Source organism: Ostrinia nubilalis, chromosome 12 (assembly GCF_963855985.1).
Source record: "Ostrinia nubilalis chromosome 12, ilOstNubi1.1, whole genome shotgun sequence".
In the NCBI taxonomy this organism is placed as follows: Eukaryota; Metazoa; Arthropoda; class Insecta; order Lepidoptera; family Crambidae; genus Ostrinia; species Ostrinia nubilalis.
The window spans coordinates 14,647,949-14,662,919 of record NC_087099.1 but is presented as its reverse complement, the minus strand read 5'-3'; the positions used below and the strand labels follow the sequence as shown (position 1 = coordinate 14,662,919).

At 39.3% G+C, this 14,971-nt stretch overlaps 1 protein-coding gene and 1 long non-coding RNA gene across 2 annotated transcripts; one reads left to right on the top strand and one right to left on the bottom strand.

Moving 5' to 3' along the window:
- Positions 1–384: 384 nt before the first annotated feature.
- Positions 385–5,950, bottom strand: LOC135077021 (uncharacterized). The gene is made up of 3 exons (XR_010258367.1): positions 5,804–5,950; positions 725–1,642; positions 385–542 (listed from the first exon to the last, which is right to left on the bottom strand). It is a non-coding gene; the product is annotated as an uncharacterized LOC135077021 (long non-coding RNA).
- Positions 5,951–9,690: 3,740 nt separating this feature from the next.
- Positions 9,691–14,554, top strand: LOC135076592 (ER membrane protein complex subunit 2-like). The gene is made up of 7 exons (XM_063971018.1): positions 9,691–9,828; positions 10,250–10,372; positions 10,888–11,038; positions 11,763–11,906; positions 12,534–12,690; positions 13,389–13,484; positions 13,892–14,554. The coding sequence occupies exons 1-7, from the start codon at positions 9,795–9,797 to the stop codon at positions 14,051–14,053; spliced, it is 867 nt and encodes a 288-aa protein (XP_063827088.1). The 5' UTR covers positions 9,691–9,794; the 3' UTR covers positions 14,054–14,554.
- Positions 14,555–14,971: the final 417 nt, after the last annotated feature.

Here is a 14,971-nt window from a genome sequence, read left to right as displayed (position 1 = left end):
CGTTTTAGTGCTTGGTAGCGTAAACAGCTTTTGCATATAGCGGTATGCTTTAGGGGACCGTTTAAATATAGCCAAAGCATATATTTTGTTGGCTAAAGTCCACCTTTTTCCTTGTGACTTTTTTTTGTTATTCTGCACTACATCCTTTACTAACGATGTCAGCACTTCCGAATCTAACTTGTCTAAATTCACTCTTGACTTCGCTATATTCCTTATTGTTTTTTTTTGCATTTTGTAACTGTCGCCAAAGCCTCTTCTCTTTAATTGTAAATGTTGATGAAGTGTCTGTAATAAAAACATTTCCATTAGTAAAAAAACAACATTAAAGCAAATTGAATTGAATATTGGTTAATTAATCAGCAATTTTACTTAGTTTTCAACCGACTTCTTCTTCTTCTTCTTTGGTTTATGGCGATGAACTTGCGTTTTTTCGCCACTGAGGGCACACTATTCCGCCAATGTCACGTGCGCAGCTTTTACACAGTGGTTGTTGTTATAAAAATAGAAAATTTTGTAGCTGCAATCTAAGCAAACTTATATACCTAAAACAAACAGACATCACAAATAAGACAACACAATACGTGAAAATAAAATATAAAAAGAACAAACAATTATGGGAGACAAAAAAAGGGATGTTGTTGTTGCAGTGCAGGTGACAAATTAGGGAAAAAAAAAGTTACTTGTCACTCAGAGGGATAATTTAAAAACGTTTGCCAAACAGTACCATTCACCTACAAATTAATTTTGTTTGAGTTAATGAATTTAACAAGGGATTTTAAAGTGGAAGGGTTATTACAATTAAGGACACACTTAATGTTAGTGGGGAGTGGGAATTTTTTGGGAAGAAAATCAAACAAGGAAGAGCCAATTTTCGGACAATTGAAAAATATGTGGTTGGTTGATCCCTCGTCTAAGCCGCACTCACATAGGGAATTATCTTTAATCCGCATTTTTGCAAGGTGAACCGGGGTACAAGCATGACCAAGACGCAAGCGACAGATAATGGAAACAGTCCTTTTAGATAAGTGGTGATATTTAAAGAACCAGGGTCTTGTGGGAATGCTCTGTTGGATGTCTGCATAATATCTACCAGCCAATCGTTTAGACTTTTCCCAGTGAGTATTCCACGATTTGTAAAGGTGACTGCGTGGCAGGGAGGAAGCGTCATGCGCATATAACTTGTAATGTTCCAACGAGCCAGTGGTTATAGCAATTTTGGCGGATGAGTCTACTGTTTCATTACCAGGAATTCCTCGATGACTTGGGATCCAGGCCAAAACGACTTTTAAATTCAGCTGATTACACTGATATAGGGCTTCTCGAATTTTGAAAATTATTGGAAATTTGGATTTGGATTTGAAGGGATTGGCTAAAATGGATTGAAGACAGCTTAGAGAATCGGTGAAAATCAGAGTGTTATTGAGTTGATGAGAGATTATATAGCGAATAGCTTCAAGTATAGCAACAGATTCTCCGGTGAACACTGATGTAACAGGAGGACACTTAAAATTCAATGTTATTTTGTATGCTGGGATCCATACTGCAGCACCTGTGCATCCACCTTCGTCCAGCTTAGAAGCATCAGTATATATCTTGAGCCAGCCTTGCCAGTGTTCGGAGACAATATTGATAAATTCTTGGCCTGCAGAACATGAATCTTTCGTTATACCAAAGTTTAAAATAATGGGGGGATGGTAAAGTAGTGATTCAAAGCTGTTGGAGAAAAGGGGATTCAATGTAATTTTTTCAATTGGAGTGGGGAGACGGTTAAATTTCTGGTAACTTAACAAGATACATGGCAAACTCCGGGAGGGGTCGTTGTTGATCAGTGAAGAGAGGAGGATTAATTTGTCATTTAATGGGTGAGTTGAATTTTGAGAAACTTTTAAATAAAATCTGTCACTGAGGTATTGTCTACGCAAATAGAGGGGAGGTTCCACGCTTTCAACCTGTAAACCGTTGATAGGCGAGGATTTCATAGCTCCCAGTATTATGCGAAGACATTTAGATTGGGTTTTAGTAATTTTATCGAGGACGGATTTGTTACAAGGGTCTAACAGAAATGAAGCATAGTCAAAATGGCTACGAACGATAGCATTATATAGTAGCTTTTGGGAATAAGGATGAGCACCCCACCAGGCACCCGAGAGGGCTCGAAGAATATTTAACCCTTTTTCTGCCTTTCCAAGGATATAGTTGAAATGCGGGATACCTGACAACCGGGTGTCAAGAACTAATCCCAAAAATTGTACTTGATTGTTGCAGGGAATGCTATCGCCGTTCAATGATATATCTAAATTTGGAATGGAACGTTTTCTGGTGAAGACAACGCAACTACATTTTTGAACAGAAATTGAGAGTCCATGGTCTGTCATCCAAGAGTTAAGGTAATCTAATGCTGAGTTTAGACGAGAGCTTGCTTCGTTTATAGATTTGGAGGAGTAATACAGAGATATATCATCCGCGTACTGCAGTATGCTGCAGAAAGAGTCAACTGTTCTGTTTAGGTCGTATGTATAAACGCTATAGAGTAGGGGACTAAGCACAGACCCTTGAGGGAGGCCTTTCCATATCAAACGAGGAACAGAAGAGTCTTGACATCTCACCGTTATTGATCTAGACATCAATGTGTTACAGATGAGACGTACCAGTTTCTCCGGGATACTCAGCAAGTGCAATTTTTGCCTGAGCAATGGGAGCAACACGTTATCATACGCGGAGGCTATGTCCAGGAAAACACCAACAAGGAACTCTTTGTTTTGGAAAGCTACTCGGATATCGGTTGTCAAGATGCTCAAACTATCAAGAGTGCTCAGCCCTTTACGGAAGCCAAATTGGGACTTAGGCAAGATGTTGCTGGATTCTAAGAACCATTCTAGGCGGTTTTTAACCATGTGCTCCATTATTTTGAGAAGGACGGAAGAGAGAGCTATAGGACGGTAGGAATTGTGGTCTGAAGGTTCTTTTCCTGGTTTGGGGATTGGAATAACTATCTGTTGTTTCCAAGATTCCGGAAGAGAACCTAGATCAAGAAAAGAGTTAATGGTGTCGAGAAAGTAATGTTTGGCTTTTTCGGGGGATTTTAATATAAAAGAGTATGGGATTCCATCTACCCCTGGGGAAGAATCCTTTAAACCGTCAAGAGCCAATGACAGTTCTTCAAATGAAAAGGGCCTATCGAGGTTGTTTGTATGAGGAAGAAAACTACTGGGAGAAGGGAAGCTATCCATGAAAGGAACAAAAGGAGGAGCCAATTTGTCAGCGAAAGAATTTAACCATGTTGAGGGATCATTTGAAGGAGCATTCATTGGTAATAAAGACCTGCGGTATCTTTTGATATGCTTCCAAACTATTGAGGAAGGAGTTCTTGGAGACATAGTCTCGCAGAACTTAATCCAGCCCTTTCTCTTCTTTTTGGCCAGAAATTTTCTGGTTTGCGCAGCAGTTTTTTGGTAGAAGATGTAATTCTCCATGGTCATTGAACGATTGTATCTTTTTTCAGCCTCTTTACGATTTTGGACACTAGCAGTACACTCTGCATCCCACCAGGGAGGTGATACCTTCCTAGATGGGTTTTTTGTTGGGATATGAGCATCAGCTGATGTCAGCAGGGTATTCACAAACTCCGAGTACACGTCAAGAGCGTTCTCGTTAGTGACATTAGGTAGGTCCTTCAGTTTCTCTCTAACCGACGCATAATAGCCTGACCAATCAGCGTTATTTAATTTATATTTTAAGAGGGGAGGAGGGCGATTTATTGGAGAATTATTATTCGGTAGAGAAATTAAAATTGGAAAATGGTCACTACCGAACGTGCTTTTAAGAACGCTCCAGGAAAGAATTGAGCTCAAATTAGGTGAACAAAACGAAACATCCACGGCAGACGCTGGGTTTTGAGACGGCGCGCATCTTCTCGTTGGACAGCCATTGTTCAAAATGCAGAGGTCCAAATCATCCAAAAGATCCAAAAGCAATGATCCAGGGGAGTCAGAGTGATATGAGCCCCATGAGACGTGATGGGCATTTAAGTCACCCATAATGAGGACAGGAGGAGGAAGGGATATAATGGCAGAGCGTAATTCATTAATAGAGGAAGAGTTAGGACGAGGAATATAAGCGGATAGAAAGGATATGTCAAATACTCGCACGGCCACGACATTAATGTCTTGACTGTGCGAGGGGAGAGGGAGTTGGGTATAGCGGAGAGAGCGCCTTACAAGTAAGGCACTTCCCGCGTAACCATCGGTTCTATCATCCCGGAGGCACGAGTAACCTGATACACGAAAGTGTGAACCAGGCACCAGCCATGTCTCCGAGATGGCTAGGACCGATGGAGAATATTTATTAATCAAAAATGTTAATTCGTGTTTTTTACGTCTAATGCTTTTGCAGTTCCATTGGACTACCTCTGTCGACATTATTATTGCAAGTTAACTGCGAGATTTGGGAAAGCTTTTGCGCAACGTTGGACGGTAAGGTGTTTTTACGGCCAGAAACAATTTGGAGGATAAGAGAGAGAACCAGGTCCAGAAGGTTCTCCTCTCCTAAGGAGGAAAAAGAGTCATCGCCTAAAGCGCAGCCATTGGGGAGGGTGGAGGCACAGTTGCCTATTATGGCTAGGTGTGCCTGTTTGTCATACCCTTTATTCAATGGCGTATGAGGACGGGATGGGCGTGGGATGGACTTTCTGTAAGAGCTGGATTGAGTGGAGGGAGTGGATTGGGGGTAGGAAGATTGAGGAGTGGGGTTGGATTTTTGGGGTGATGGGGATTTAGCAATGTCTGCATATGACCTACGAACTGGCGCAAATTGGGAGGAGGCCTGGGAGTAGGAGATATTGTCCTGAGACATGGTGATCTTGATTGCCTTCTGCCGAGAGTGCTCTGGGCAGGACCTGTTTAATGCAAAATGGGGGCCCTGACAGTTAATACAAGTAGCTTTGTCTTCCGTAACTTGGCATTCCTCAGCGGAGTGTGGTTGAGTGCATCGGTAGCATCTTGGCTTGGACCGGCATTGAGACTTGACGTGGCCGAAACGACAGCAGTTCATGCATTGGATAGTTGGGAGCTGGTACGTCTCAACTGGTAATGAGTTGTGGAAGCAAAAGACTCTTTCCGGGAGAACTTGACCCTTAAATGTGACTACGACTGTTTGTGTGGGGACCCAGGAAGTTTGATTATCTTGAACTAGTTTCCTATTGAGACGGCGCGCCTTCAAAAGGATACCGCAGCCGTCTGGGGTAGTCAAGGATTCAGCGAGTTCGTCCATGGTCCAGTCTGTAGGGATATTTCGAATGAGGCCCATGCGGGTCACGTTATAAGTTGGGATGGAAGCTACATATTTGTACATGGACAAAATTTCATTACTAAGGAAATTGTTAGCAGCAGTGGATGAAAGAAATTCGACAGAAATCCTGTTTCTGCCAATTTTTTTGACTCCGTCTAAAATAATTCCCTGTATCTTGTTAGTCACAAGAAATTTGCCAAATCTCATGGGTTGTATATAAGCTGGGGAAGAAGGTTCATTTTCTACATGGGAAACGTGAACGATAAAGGGGCCTTTGTCCTGGTCGCTGTAGATTTTAGGAGCAATCACAAGTGAGGGATGTGTGTACACCGATTGATGATTTTGTGAAGATCCGTCTGTGTTTGTCCTCTTGGCGGGCTCGGAGTCAACCTCCGTATCTAGGCGGCGTTTAGTTGCCGTTTGGGAGAATAAGGGTTGGGAGACCTCCATTGTATCCGTCTGATCTGGAGGATCAGGCGGGTCGGGAGGACTAGGGTCCATTTTTGTTAAAACTTACCGAGAATAAATAAACTTATGTACCACCACCCTTGTTTTAGTAATAATTTAGCTTAAAATTGATTTTCTGTAAAAGATTACACTAGTAATTACACCAAAACTAATTGTTTTCCTGAAACACGTGTAGCCACTGACACTCGCGAGACGGAAAAACTCAACCGACTTCAAAAAAAAAAAAAAAAAGGAGGAGGTTCTCAATTCGACCCGTATGTTTTTTTTTTTCTATGTTTGTTACGCGATAACTCCGCCAATTATGAACCGATTTGAACAATGCTTTTTTCGGCGTATAGGTAATACCTCAAGGGTGGTCCCATTTAAATTTAATAATAGAAAAAACAACCCCCAAGGGTGGAAAATTGGGGATGAACTTTTTTATACGCAATATCTCCGCCGATTATAAATCAATTTGAACGATTATTTTTTTGTTGAATAGGTATTATCAAAAGGGTGGTTTCATGCGAATTTGAAGAAAATATTTCACCCCCAAGGGTGGAAAATTGGGGATGAACTTTTTTATACGCAATATTTTTAATTTTTAGTTTTTTTTTTGTGTTCACGCATTTGAAGTCGGTTTTATTTTTTAAAAAAGTTAATTATTTAAATTAGGTATGTTTTATCTTACCTTTCATTTCAATGTTTTTCTTAGGTCTTTTATAACTGTGGACTAATATTTCTGCCTGTGCATCTTGATGGCAAATGTTTTTATCATCTGAAATATTATAAATATGCTATTTAGTTTAAAATTTATTTAGTTGTTTTATGAAACATATTATTTCCAAATCAATCAATCATTATCAAGTTTTAAAAAAATGCAAAGACAGGATAATGATAGCTCTTCTCATAAAATATGAAGCGTGGGCCCACCTTCAATAACAATGACATAATATTAAATTAAAGGCATTTAGAGGTTTTAATGTTCTGCATTCTGGATGCGGTCTGCGGGTATGTCAAGACAATCTGTAAGTGGTCGTGATAAGGCAATCAGTCACGTGTGCTTTGCGTTCTTTGTTCGTATCCGCACGGTCAAATCGCATTAATATAAAATGTACAGAGACCTAGAATGTTGTACATATAAGTTCATTTTGACCTGACTGCAGACTGCAGAACGCATCCAGGGTGGCATTCTTTAGTTTGAGGGAAGGCATATTTTAGAAGGTAAATAATTAGTTTGTACACTTACCATGAGTAATTGGTTTATAGGTCATATGTTCTGGTGCATTGGAAGTAGAAGGAAGAGGTTCAAAAGTTGTTTTCGCAGAAATACCAGAATCTGGTATATCCACAGCTCCCAAACATGTTGAATTTAGTTGTTTGGTTGTAGTTGTAAGGGGAACTGAAAGCAGAAAATGAAATGTGAATTGGGTAATAAAATGTCATGTTCTTACCCAACTTTAGGGTACAATCAGTCTAGTACATGTCTTGCTCACATTAAAAATTACTAGCTTAAAAATATTATTAAACTAGCTGACCTGGCTAATTAATGTAGATTGCCTAAAATTTTTCAAATTGGTCCGGTAGTTTTTTTGAAGAATTTGTATTACACAAATTACTAAAGTCCCTCTAACTCAACACCTCATTCTAAGCTAAATTGTGTTACGAGTGGGTTTACTACAATATTCAAGCTGTGGGGTTCTAACCCGCACTTTAGGCTATCTTGGCTTCGAGTTACGGAGCCGATCAAATACAAACAAACAATTAAATATTTCCTTTTTATATTATTAGTATAATTTTAGATAAACATACCTCGTTCAACTGGATTTGACTTCTTTGGAATGCAATATGAATGATCATAAAGAACTGTAACAAAGTATAGATATAATTAATAATTGAAATTATATATTATTTATTGATAAGCATACAACACATGTTTGTGTTTACAAAGAAAGAACCTTGTTAAATTGCATTCGGTTGGTTTGTTTTGGAAACCAAAGAAAATTAATTAAGACATCTAAATAATTCAGAAAAATTAATAGATAGTAAATTACATTTTAAAAAAATAATTGAAGTCATCATCATACCTGTCTTGAGGTTTTCTTTATTGGAGTCTTTTACATGAAGAGGAAACTCTGTCAAAACTTCATCTGGCAAGATGGGATTGCTCAATTCCAGTGTTGGAATAGCTGAGTTCTTCAGCCGAGTTCCTTTGGCATTGAAGGATTCAGGAGTGAAGTGCCCACCACAAACAAACTTAAGTTGGTGTAACTTTTCAATAGGTACATATGCTAAGTCTTCTATGCCAGCATTTTTAACCCACATTCGACAACTGAAATAAGAAATACCTATTAGAAAAGAAAAAGAATAACAAACTGAAATTTATTCATCAACTAATTTCTTTTAGTATTGTTATGCAATGCATTTACAGAGTACGAAACAAAATACTGAAATTAAAAATTGGTTATGGTTATTTACTGTATGATTAAAAATATTAATCCCAGCCTTTAAGTTTACACAATCAGTAAAATTATCTTGTAATAAATGAGTGTTATTAGAAACTTACCGGACAGAATCCAGAGGAAACCTACTCAAAAGTAAGGGTGATCCACCACGACTTCGCCTCTTATTACAAATAACGCACTTCTTGTTGTTTCTACTCTCCATTATCAGTAGAAGCCTAAAATGAAATAGGTATTAATTAAAAAAAGCCTATAATTTCTCTCCAACCAGTGTCAATGCCCTGGTTCATGCATTTACCAGTTTTGAAAGTACATTTACATTTTCATCACATAGGGTTGTTTTTAATGAAAAATAGATTTGTAATAGATCTAATATTTCAAGTAAGTAGATAACATACCCATTAAACAGAAAAGTAAATAAGAGTTTAAACTTCTGTAGAAGTTGAAACACAGCTTATTTAAAAGAGTCTCTATCTCACAAAAAACAAAACACTGAACAGCAAACTTTATCACGCCCGATACGGAGGAACTTAATCAACTCAACGTAAACGACAGAAAAGTTTATTTACAGTAATATTGCACCAAATCTGAGAAAATAACTTCACACGAATCAATTCGCCGGTTAGGATTGGGTAAAAAATATCGATATATCAAAATATCGATATTTTTTCAGAAAAATATCGATATAAATTAGCGATATTTTTTCCGGCGATATATCAATTTTCGATATTTATTTTCAGATATCAAAATCGATATATTTTAATATTTTTAAAGCTCTGCTATTGCTCTTAAATGGTTCTCTCGGATATATGCTCTTAAATATTTGATATGTCAGGCATCTTCAGTGTCATCTGAAAGGGTAGCTTCAGTGGTAAATTTGGCTGTGCCAAATGATAGGAGCAGACTTACAGGAGAACACATCAAACAAAGAGTGCTCCTGATGTCAATATCAGACAAATACTGGTTTGAATAATGTTTTTTTGTCAATGTTTAATTGCTCATTCGAAAAAATAAATTGAAATATTACAACTTGAGTTGAAACAGCGACATGTGTTTTCTTTAAAATTTAGATAATTTTGGCCATTTTTATAAATAATTGCAAATTGGGCAAAAAATATCGATATATCGAAATATCGATATTTTTTAGGCGATATATATCGATATATTTGAAAAATATCGATACGATAAATATCGATATTTTTTTTCCGTTTGCCCATCCCTATCGCCGGTTAAAAACTCAAACTCAATTGCGCTCAATTGACACACATTTTTTTTTTCATTTGTCAAACTAACAATACTACCAACATTAAGGACACTAACAATTATTTTTAGTATGGTGGTATTGATCCGCGGGTTCCCCTGCTATAGTGAAATCAATCCAAAATGCACTTTATTGCTTATGAGATAAGGTTGTATATCAATTGCTACATATAGAGACTAGTTTTTGTATGAGAAGTGTCTACCCACTGGTGCTGGCTCTGCTGTCAGTGTCAAAATCCGATTGAACCTGCTGTGGATTGAACTTATTTTATTAAATAATTTTGTGAAGTCATAATATACATTATTGTTAATATATCATTATTTCATTAGATAATTAAAATGGCAGACAACTACAGCGAACTTACTATTAGTGGTTTGTATTTTCATTACTTGGAACGTCTAGCATCCAATTTACTATTTTCCCTTCTTTCATAATAATATTTATTGCTCCATCATTATAACAGTCTTGAATTTAGAATATTAAACTATACGGAACCCTATGTACATTTTATTTGTAGTTATTTCGTTAATTTTTCCTATAACTCGATAGTTCCTGTTACGGGAACGTACCTACGCCTATGTCGCCTCATACTGATGTCCTCTGAACTCAGTTGCACCAAATGTATTATAGTAAAATAATACTGTAATCAAATATATGGTATACCAACACTGTTTCATGTAAATAAATAAATATCTATCAAATTTAGTTTAAGGTCCATGACTAAAAGCAGTCACAGGTTATGTTTAAGCATAATCAGGTAGCATTAATTAAAAAATAAATATTGTACTTACAGAGGCAAAAGACTTGTTGCGCCAGTGGAGAGACAATAATGAAAGAAAAAGTGATGAAGTCCTCAAAGTGTGGTCTGTAATATTTGGTGGTCATAAGAATGGTGTGAAAAATCTAGGAAATGAAAGTAAGTATTTAAAGTAAGAACATTTTTTATCATATCTTTTTTCAATAGAGTGGTTCTCTGCACACTATCTTAGGCTGCGTTGCACCACCTTATTTGAACTGTGACTATAAACATAACCGGTGTTTTTGTATGAAGTTTAACAGACTTTTGATGTTTGTTAAAGTTAAAGTAAGATGGTGCAACCCAGCCTTAGTAGATTAGTGTAACATGTCTATCTTACTTTTAAAAATTCTTGTTAAAATAAAAAAAAAAAAAAAAAAAAACGTTTATTGCTTTTTACACATAAAAGGAATTACAAGGAACAAAATTACATTATAAGCTTAAAATAACTTATATGCTAAAAGAAAAAGCAAATGGAGGTGGCTCAGCATGTGCCGCCAAGGACTACCTGCCCTAGACAGCGCTGGTTTTCAGCCACCACCATTTCTCTTGAGGTGTTGTAATAATAATAAAATTAAATTATATTTTCTGTTGTGTAACTAAAATTACTTGAATTCTAATGATCTTCTTTTCAGAACATCTGATTCTGGAGCAAGTGTTCTATGCTGCACTGGATTGCCACTACTACACCATGGCATCATACTGCAGTATGACGCTGCAAGAAGAGTTCCCTGACAGCTACCGTGCTGCCAAGCTCACAGCAACACTGTACGAGGCTCAGGAAAAGTAAGCTATGAAATAGATATCTATGCTTCATTAAAATAGTCAACATGTATAATATAAATATCCTTGGACATTTTACACTGTGCTTCTAGTCCCAAACTAAGCAAAGCTTGTACTATAGGTACTAGACAATGGATATAAACATACTTAAATACTTTTTTTTGCTATTTAGGCTGCTAGTAAGACTGCTGAACAGTGCTGGTTAATCCAGCCTTGTTTCAATACCACTATGAGAAGTAAACCAGTTCAATCTGTTGCTGTTTACCAACATTGATCTCTTCAATATGTACTTCGATTCGGCTTTTTGAGCATTATGAAATATATAATATCTCATGTTTGATTAGTACCATATTTGATCCTTTTGTATATACCTGGTATCCATAAAGCCACAGCAGGCTTGGACTGAGTCAATTTCGGTGCTTAAAGTCTAAACTCTATTCAATTGATTTTTGTTTATAATTGATTTGACTAGTGTATAATTACCCTAACATTGCAAAAAGAAATGCTGTGTATACCTGTAATTGAGGTCATATACGTATCATGTGTTAAACCATGTTAAAATGTATAACTGTATTATGTATGTGACTTTGTTGGTGTACCTAATAAATAAATAAATTTCTTTCTAGTATTTGTAGCTGTTTGTCCTAGTGGACATAATTTAACTTGGGGGCCACAGCTTTCCCCCCTGGGTACGCCCATGGATTCATGTATTATTTTATTATTCCAGTTACGAGGATGCCCTGGCTATGCTGGACAACATCATAAGGCTGGACGAAACGAACGCGGCGGCTCGTAAGCGCGTGGTCGCCATTCTGAAGGCGCAGGGACTGATCCAGTCGGCCATCAAGGAACTGGTCGACTATTTGAAGAAGTAAGACTTCTTCTTCTTCTTTTCGTGTCGACAACAAACCTACACAGTGTCAGCCCAAAACTCGAAAGAAGTAAGACTGATCCTATAGACTGGTCTGTGAGCACGTAGAATTTTGTCCAATGACCCCAAGCTACCCATCCTTATCGCTAGCGCGTAATTATATTGCTGTCGCGACTGTGCGACGCGCGCCCGCATGAGTGTGCGAGCGCGACAGCAACATAATTACGCGCGAGCGATAAGGATGGGTAGCTTGGGGTCATTGGACAAAATTCTATGTGCTTAAAGACCAGGCTTTAGTTATGTTATTTAAAATTTTTACTTACTAATATTGATGTTTGCATTTTTCATACTATGAAAGGGCTATTAGACCATACGAAATATAGTTTTCGTTGATGTATACTAGACGGCAAAGGTGAAGGAATTCGAAACACAATGGAGCTAAATATCTTACCTCTTAACTTCCGAAACACAACAAGCCAGCTCATTTGGGCGATTTTCCAGTCGCGTTTTATATTTCTTTCCTGTTAGCTTTAGCTACTCCCTAACAGTTCTTGTGCTAAGAGCGTAACCTATATGTATGAAAACTCTGGTTTTACCGCAAGTTTACTAAGAGTTTTGCCACTCCAGGTTCATGTCAGACGTGGAGGCGTGGCAGGAGTTATCAGAGCTGTACCTGCAAGCTCAAGAGTACTCGCGCGCCGCCTTCTGCTGCGAGGAAATCCTGCTGCACCAGCCGCACAACCATCTGGCGCACCAGCGGCTGGCCGACGTGCGGTACACCATGGTATGTGCACCATAGGGGTAACAACAGCGCACCTACGGGGAACATTTATGATCCGGCTCGAAGGACCATATGTTCCCCGTAGGTATAAGTTATGCCTACTGCGAGCCCTACCCATGGTATGTGCACCATAAGGGTAATAACAGCGCACCTACGGGGAACATTTATGATCCGGCTCGAAGGACCATATGTTCCCCGTAGGTCTAAGTTAAACCTACTGCGAGCCCTACCCATGGTATGTGGACCATAAGGGTAATAACAGCGCACCTACGGGGAACATTTATGATCCGGCTCGAAGGACCATATGTTCCCCGTAGGTCTAAGTTTAGCCTACTGCGAGCCCGACCCATGGTATGTGGACCATAAGGGTAGTGATGACAAGAGGGAGCACCTACGGGAAACATACGATCCGGCTCAAAGGACCATATGTTCCCCGTAGGTCTAAGTTAAGCCTGACTGCGAACCCTACAGGAGTTTTGTAATTAAAAGACTTAGTGGAGGCCCTAACATCACGTAGCAAATTATTTTGTTAATTATGACTCCAAAAATTATATTGATGCCTTCAGGCACCGATCCAGCCTAAAGATTGTTGTCGGTCACATTACACGAAAATCTATTCTCGACGACCTCATATTGATTACTAGAAACTTAGTAGAAACTAGTCATAAAACATTAATGTTTTTGTTGTTTTGTGATTATAGGGTGGTGTAGAAAATATGGAGTTGGCAAAGACATACTACTGCTCTGCTCTGAAATTGAACCCAGACAACATGCGAGCACTTCTTGGCTTGTTTTTGGTAAGTTTGTACTGGATACCATTAACTATGGCCGTTGGGGCAGGAAAGTTCTCGAGTGGCGACCACGGGCTGGAAGACGTAGCGTGGGCAGGCCTCCTACTAGGTGGACCGACGATCTGGTGAAGGTCGCGGGAAGAGCCTGGATGCGGGCAGCGCAGGACCGTTCATTGTGGAAAACCTTGAGGGAGGCCTTTGTCCAGCAGTGGACGTCATTTGGCTGAAACGAACGAACCATTAACTAAGTTGTTGTTAGATACAACTTCCTAATTCTCAGTATTCTCAGTAGCTACTTTTTCAATTTTAGGTTTCACTAAAAACTGTTTTAGTGAAATATTTTTTTAAAGTCAACCGCCCAAAACTATAATGTATTTATTCTGAACTTGAAATGTATTGTACTCGTGCCCCAGACGACCAACAACCTGCTCTCGCACTACAAGTCGGCAGGGCAGAGCGGCAAGCGCAAGGAGGCGTGGCGCGTGTGCCGCTGGGCGCAGGCGCGCGCCGCCCCCCCGCGCGCCCCCGGCGCCAACCTCGCCGCCATGATGTTACAGCTTGCCATCGCCGACTAGTTAAGACTAGCGGCCGCCCGCGACTTCGTACGCGTAGATCCCGTTTTACCCCCTTCATCTATCTTACGCGGTTTAAATTTTTTCATACAAATGTTTTTTCCCGCTTACTCCCGTTCCCGTGGGAATTTTGCAATATCCTGTTGTAACTAAGCTTTAAGTTTACTAAGGTATCTGCATGCCAAATTTCAAGCGTCTAACTTAAGCGGTTTAGATTTTTCATACAAAAGGATTTTCCCGCTAATTCCCGTTCCTGTGGGAATTTCGGGAATTCCTTTCTTAGTGCACCTCTACGATACCTAAGCTACGTCCCTTCCAAATTTCAAGTGCCTACGTTTAGCCGTTTAGGCTGTGCGTTGATATGTCAGTCAGTCAGTCAGTTTCTCCTTTTATATATTTAGATATTCTGAACTTGAAATGTATTGTACTCGTGCCCCAGACGACCAACAACCTGCTCTCGCACTACAAGTCGGCAGGACAGAGCGGCAAGCGCAAGGAGGCGTGGCGCGTGTGCCGCTGGGCGCAGGCGCGCGCCGCCCCCCCGCGCGCCCCAGGCGCCAACCTCGCCGCCATGATGCTGCAGCTTGCCATCGCCGACTAAAGCCCGGTTGCCGACCACGTAGAATTGGTATATTCCACTTTGATCACCTGGCTTTGATGACCCAGGTGATCAAAGTCTACTTCCAGCGACAATTTAGTGTCCTTTGATCACCCACGGATACAATGCCCTGGGTAATCAAAGTGGACTCCAGTTAAATTATTATTTTAGTGTCCTTTGATCACCTACATACAAATCACACCTCCTCTTAATAGACACGTCCGCGTCATGTCCAATTGTTGTAAGTACAAAAATTTTCTTAATATAGGCAATTTTTTACAGCATAAAATATTTTTTTACTTACCTAAACAATGTTTGTCCGT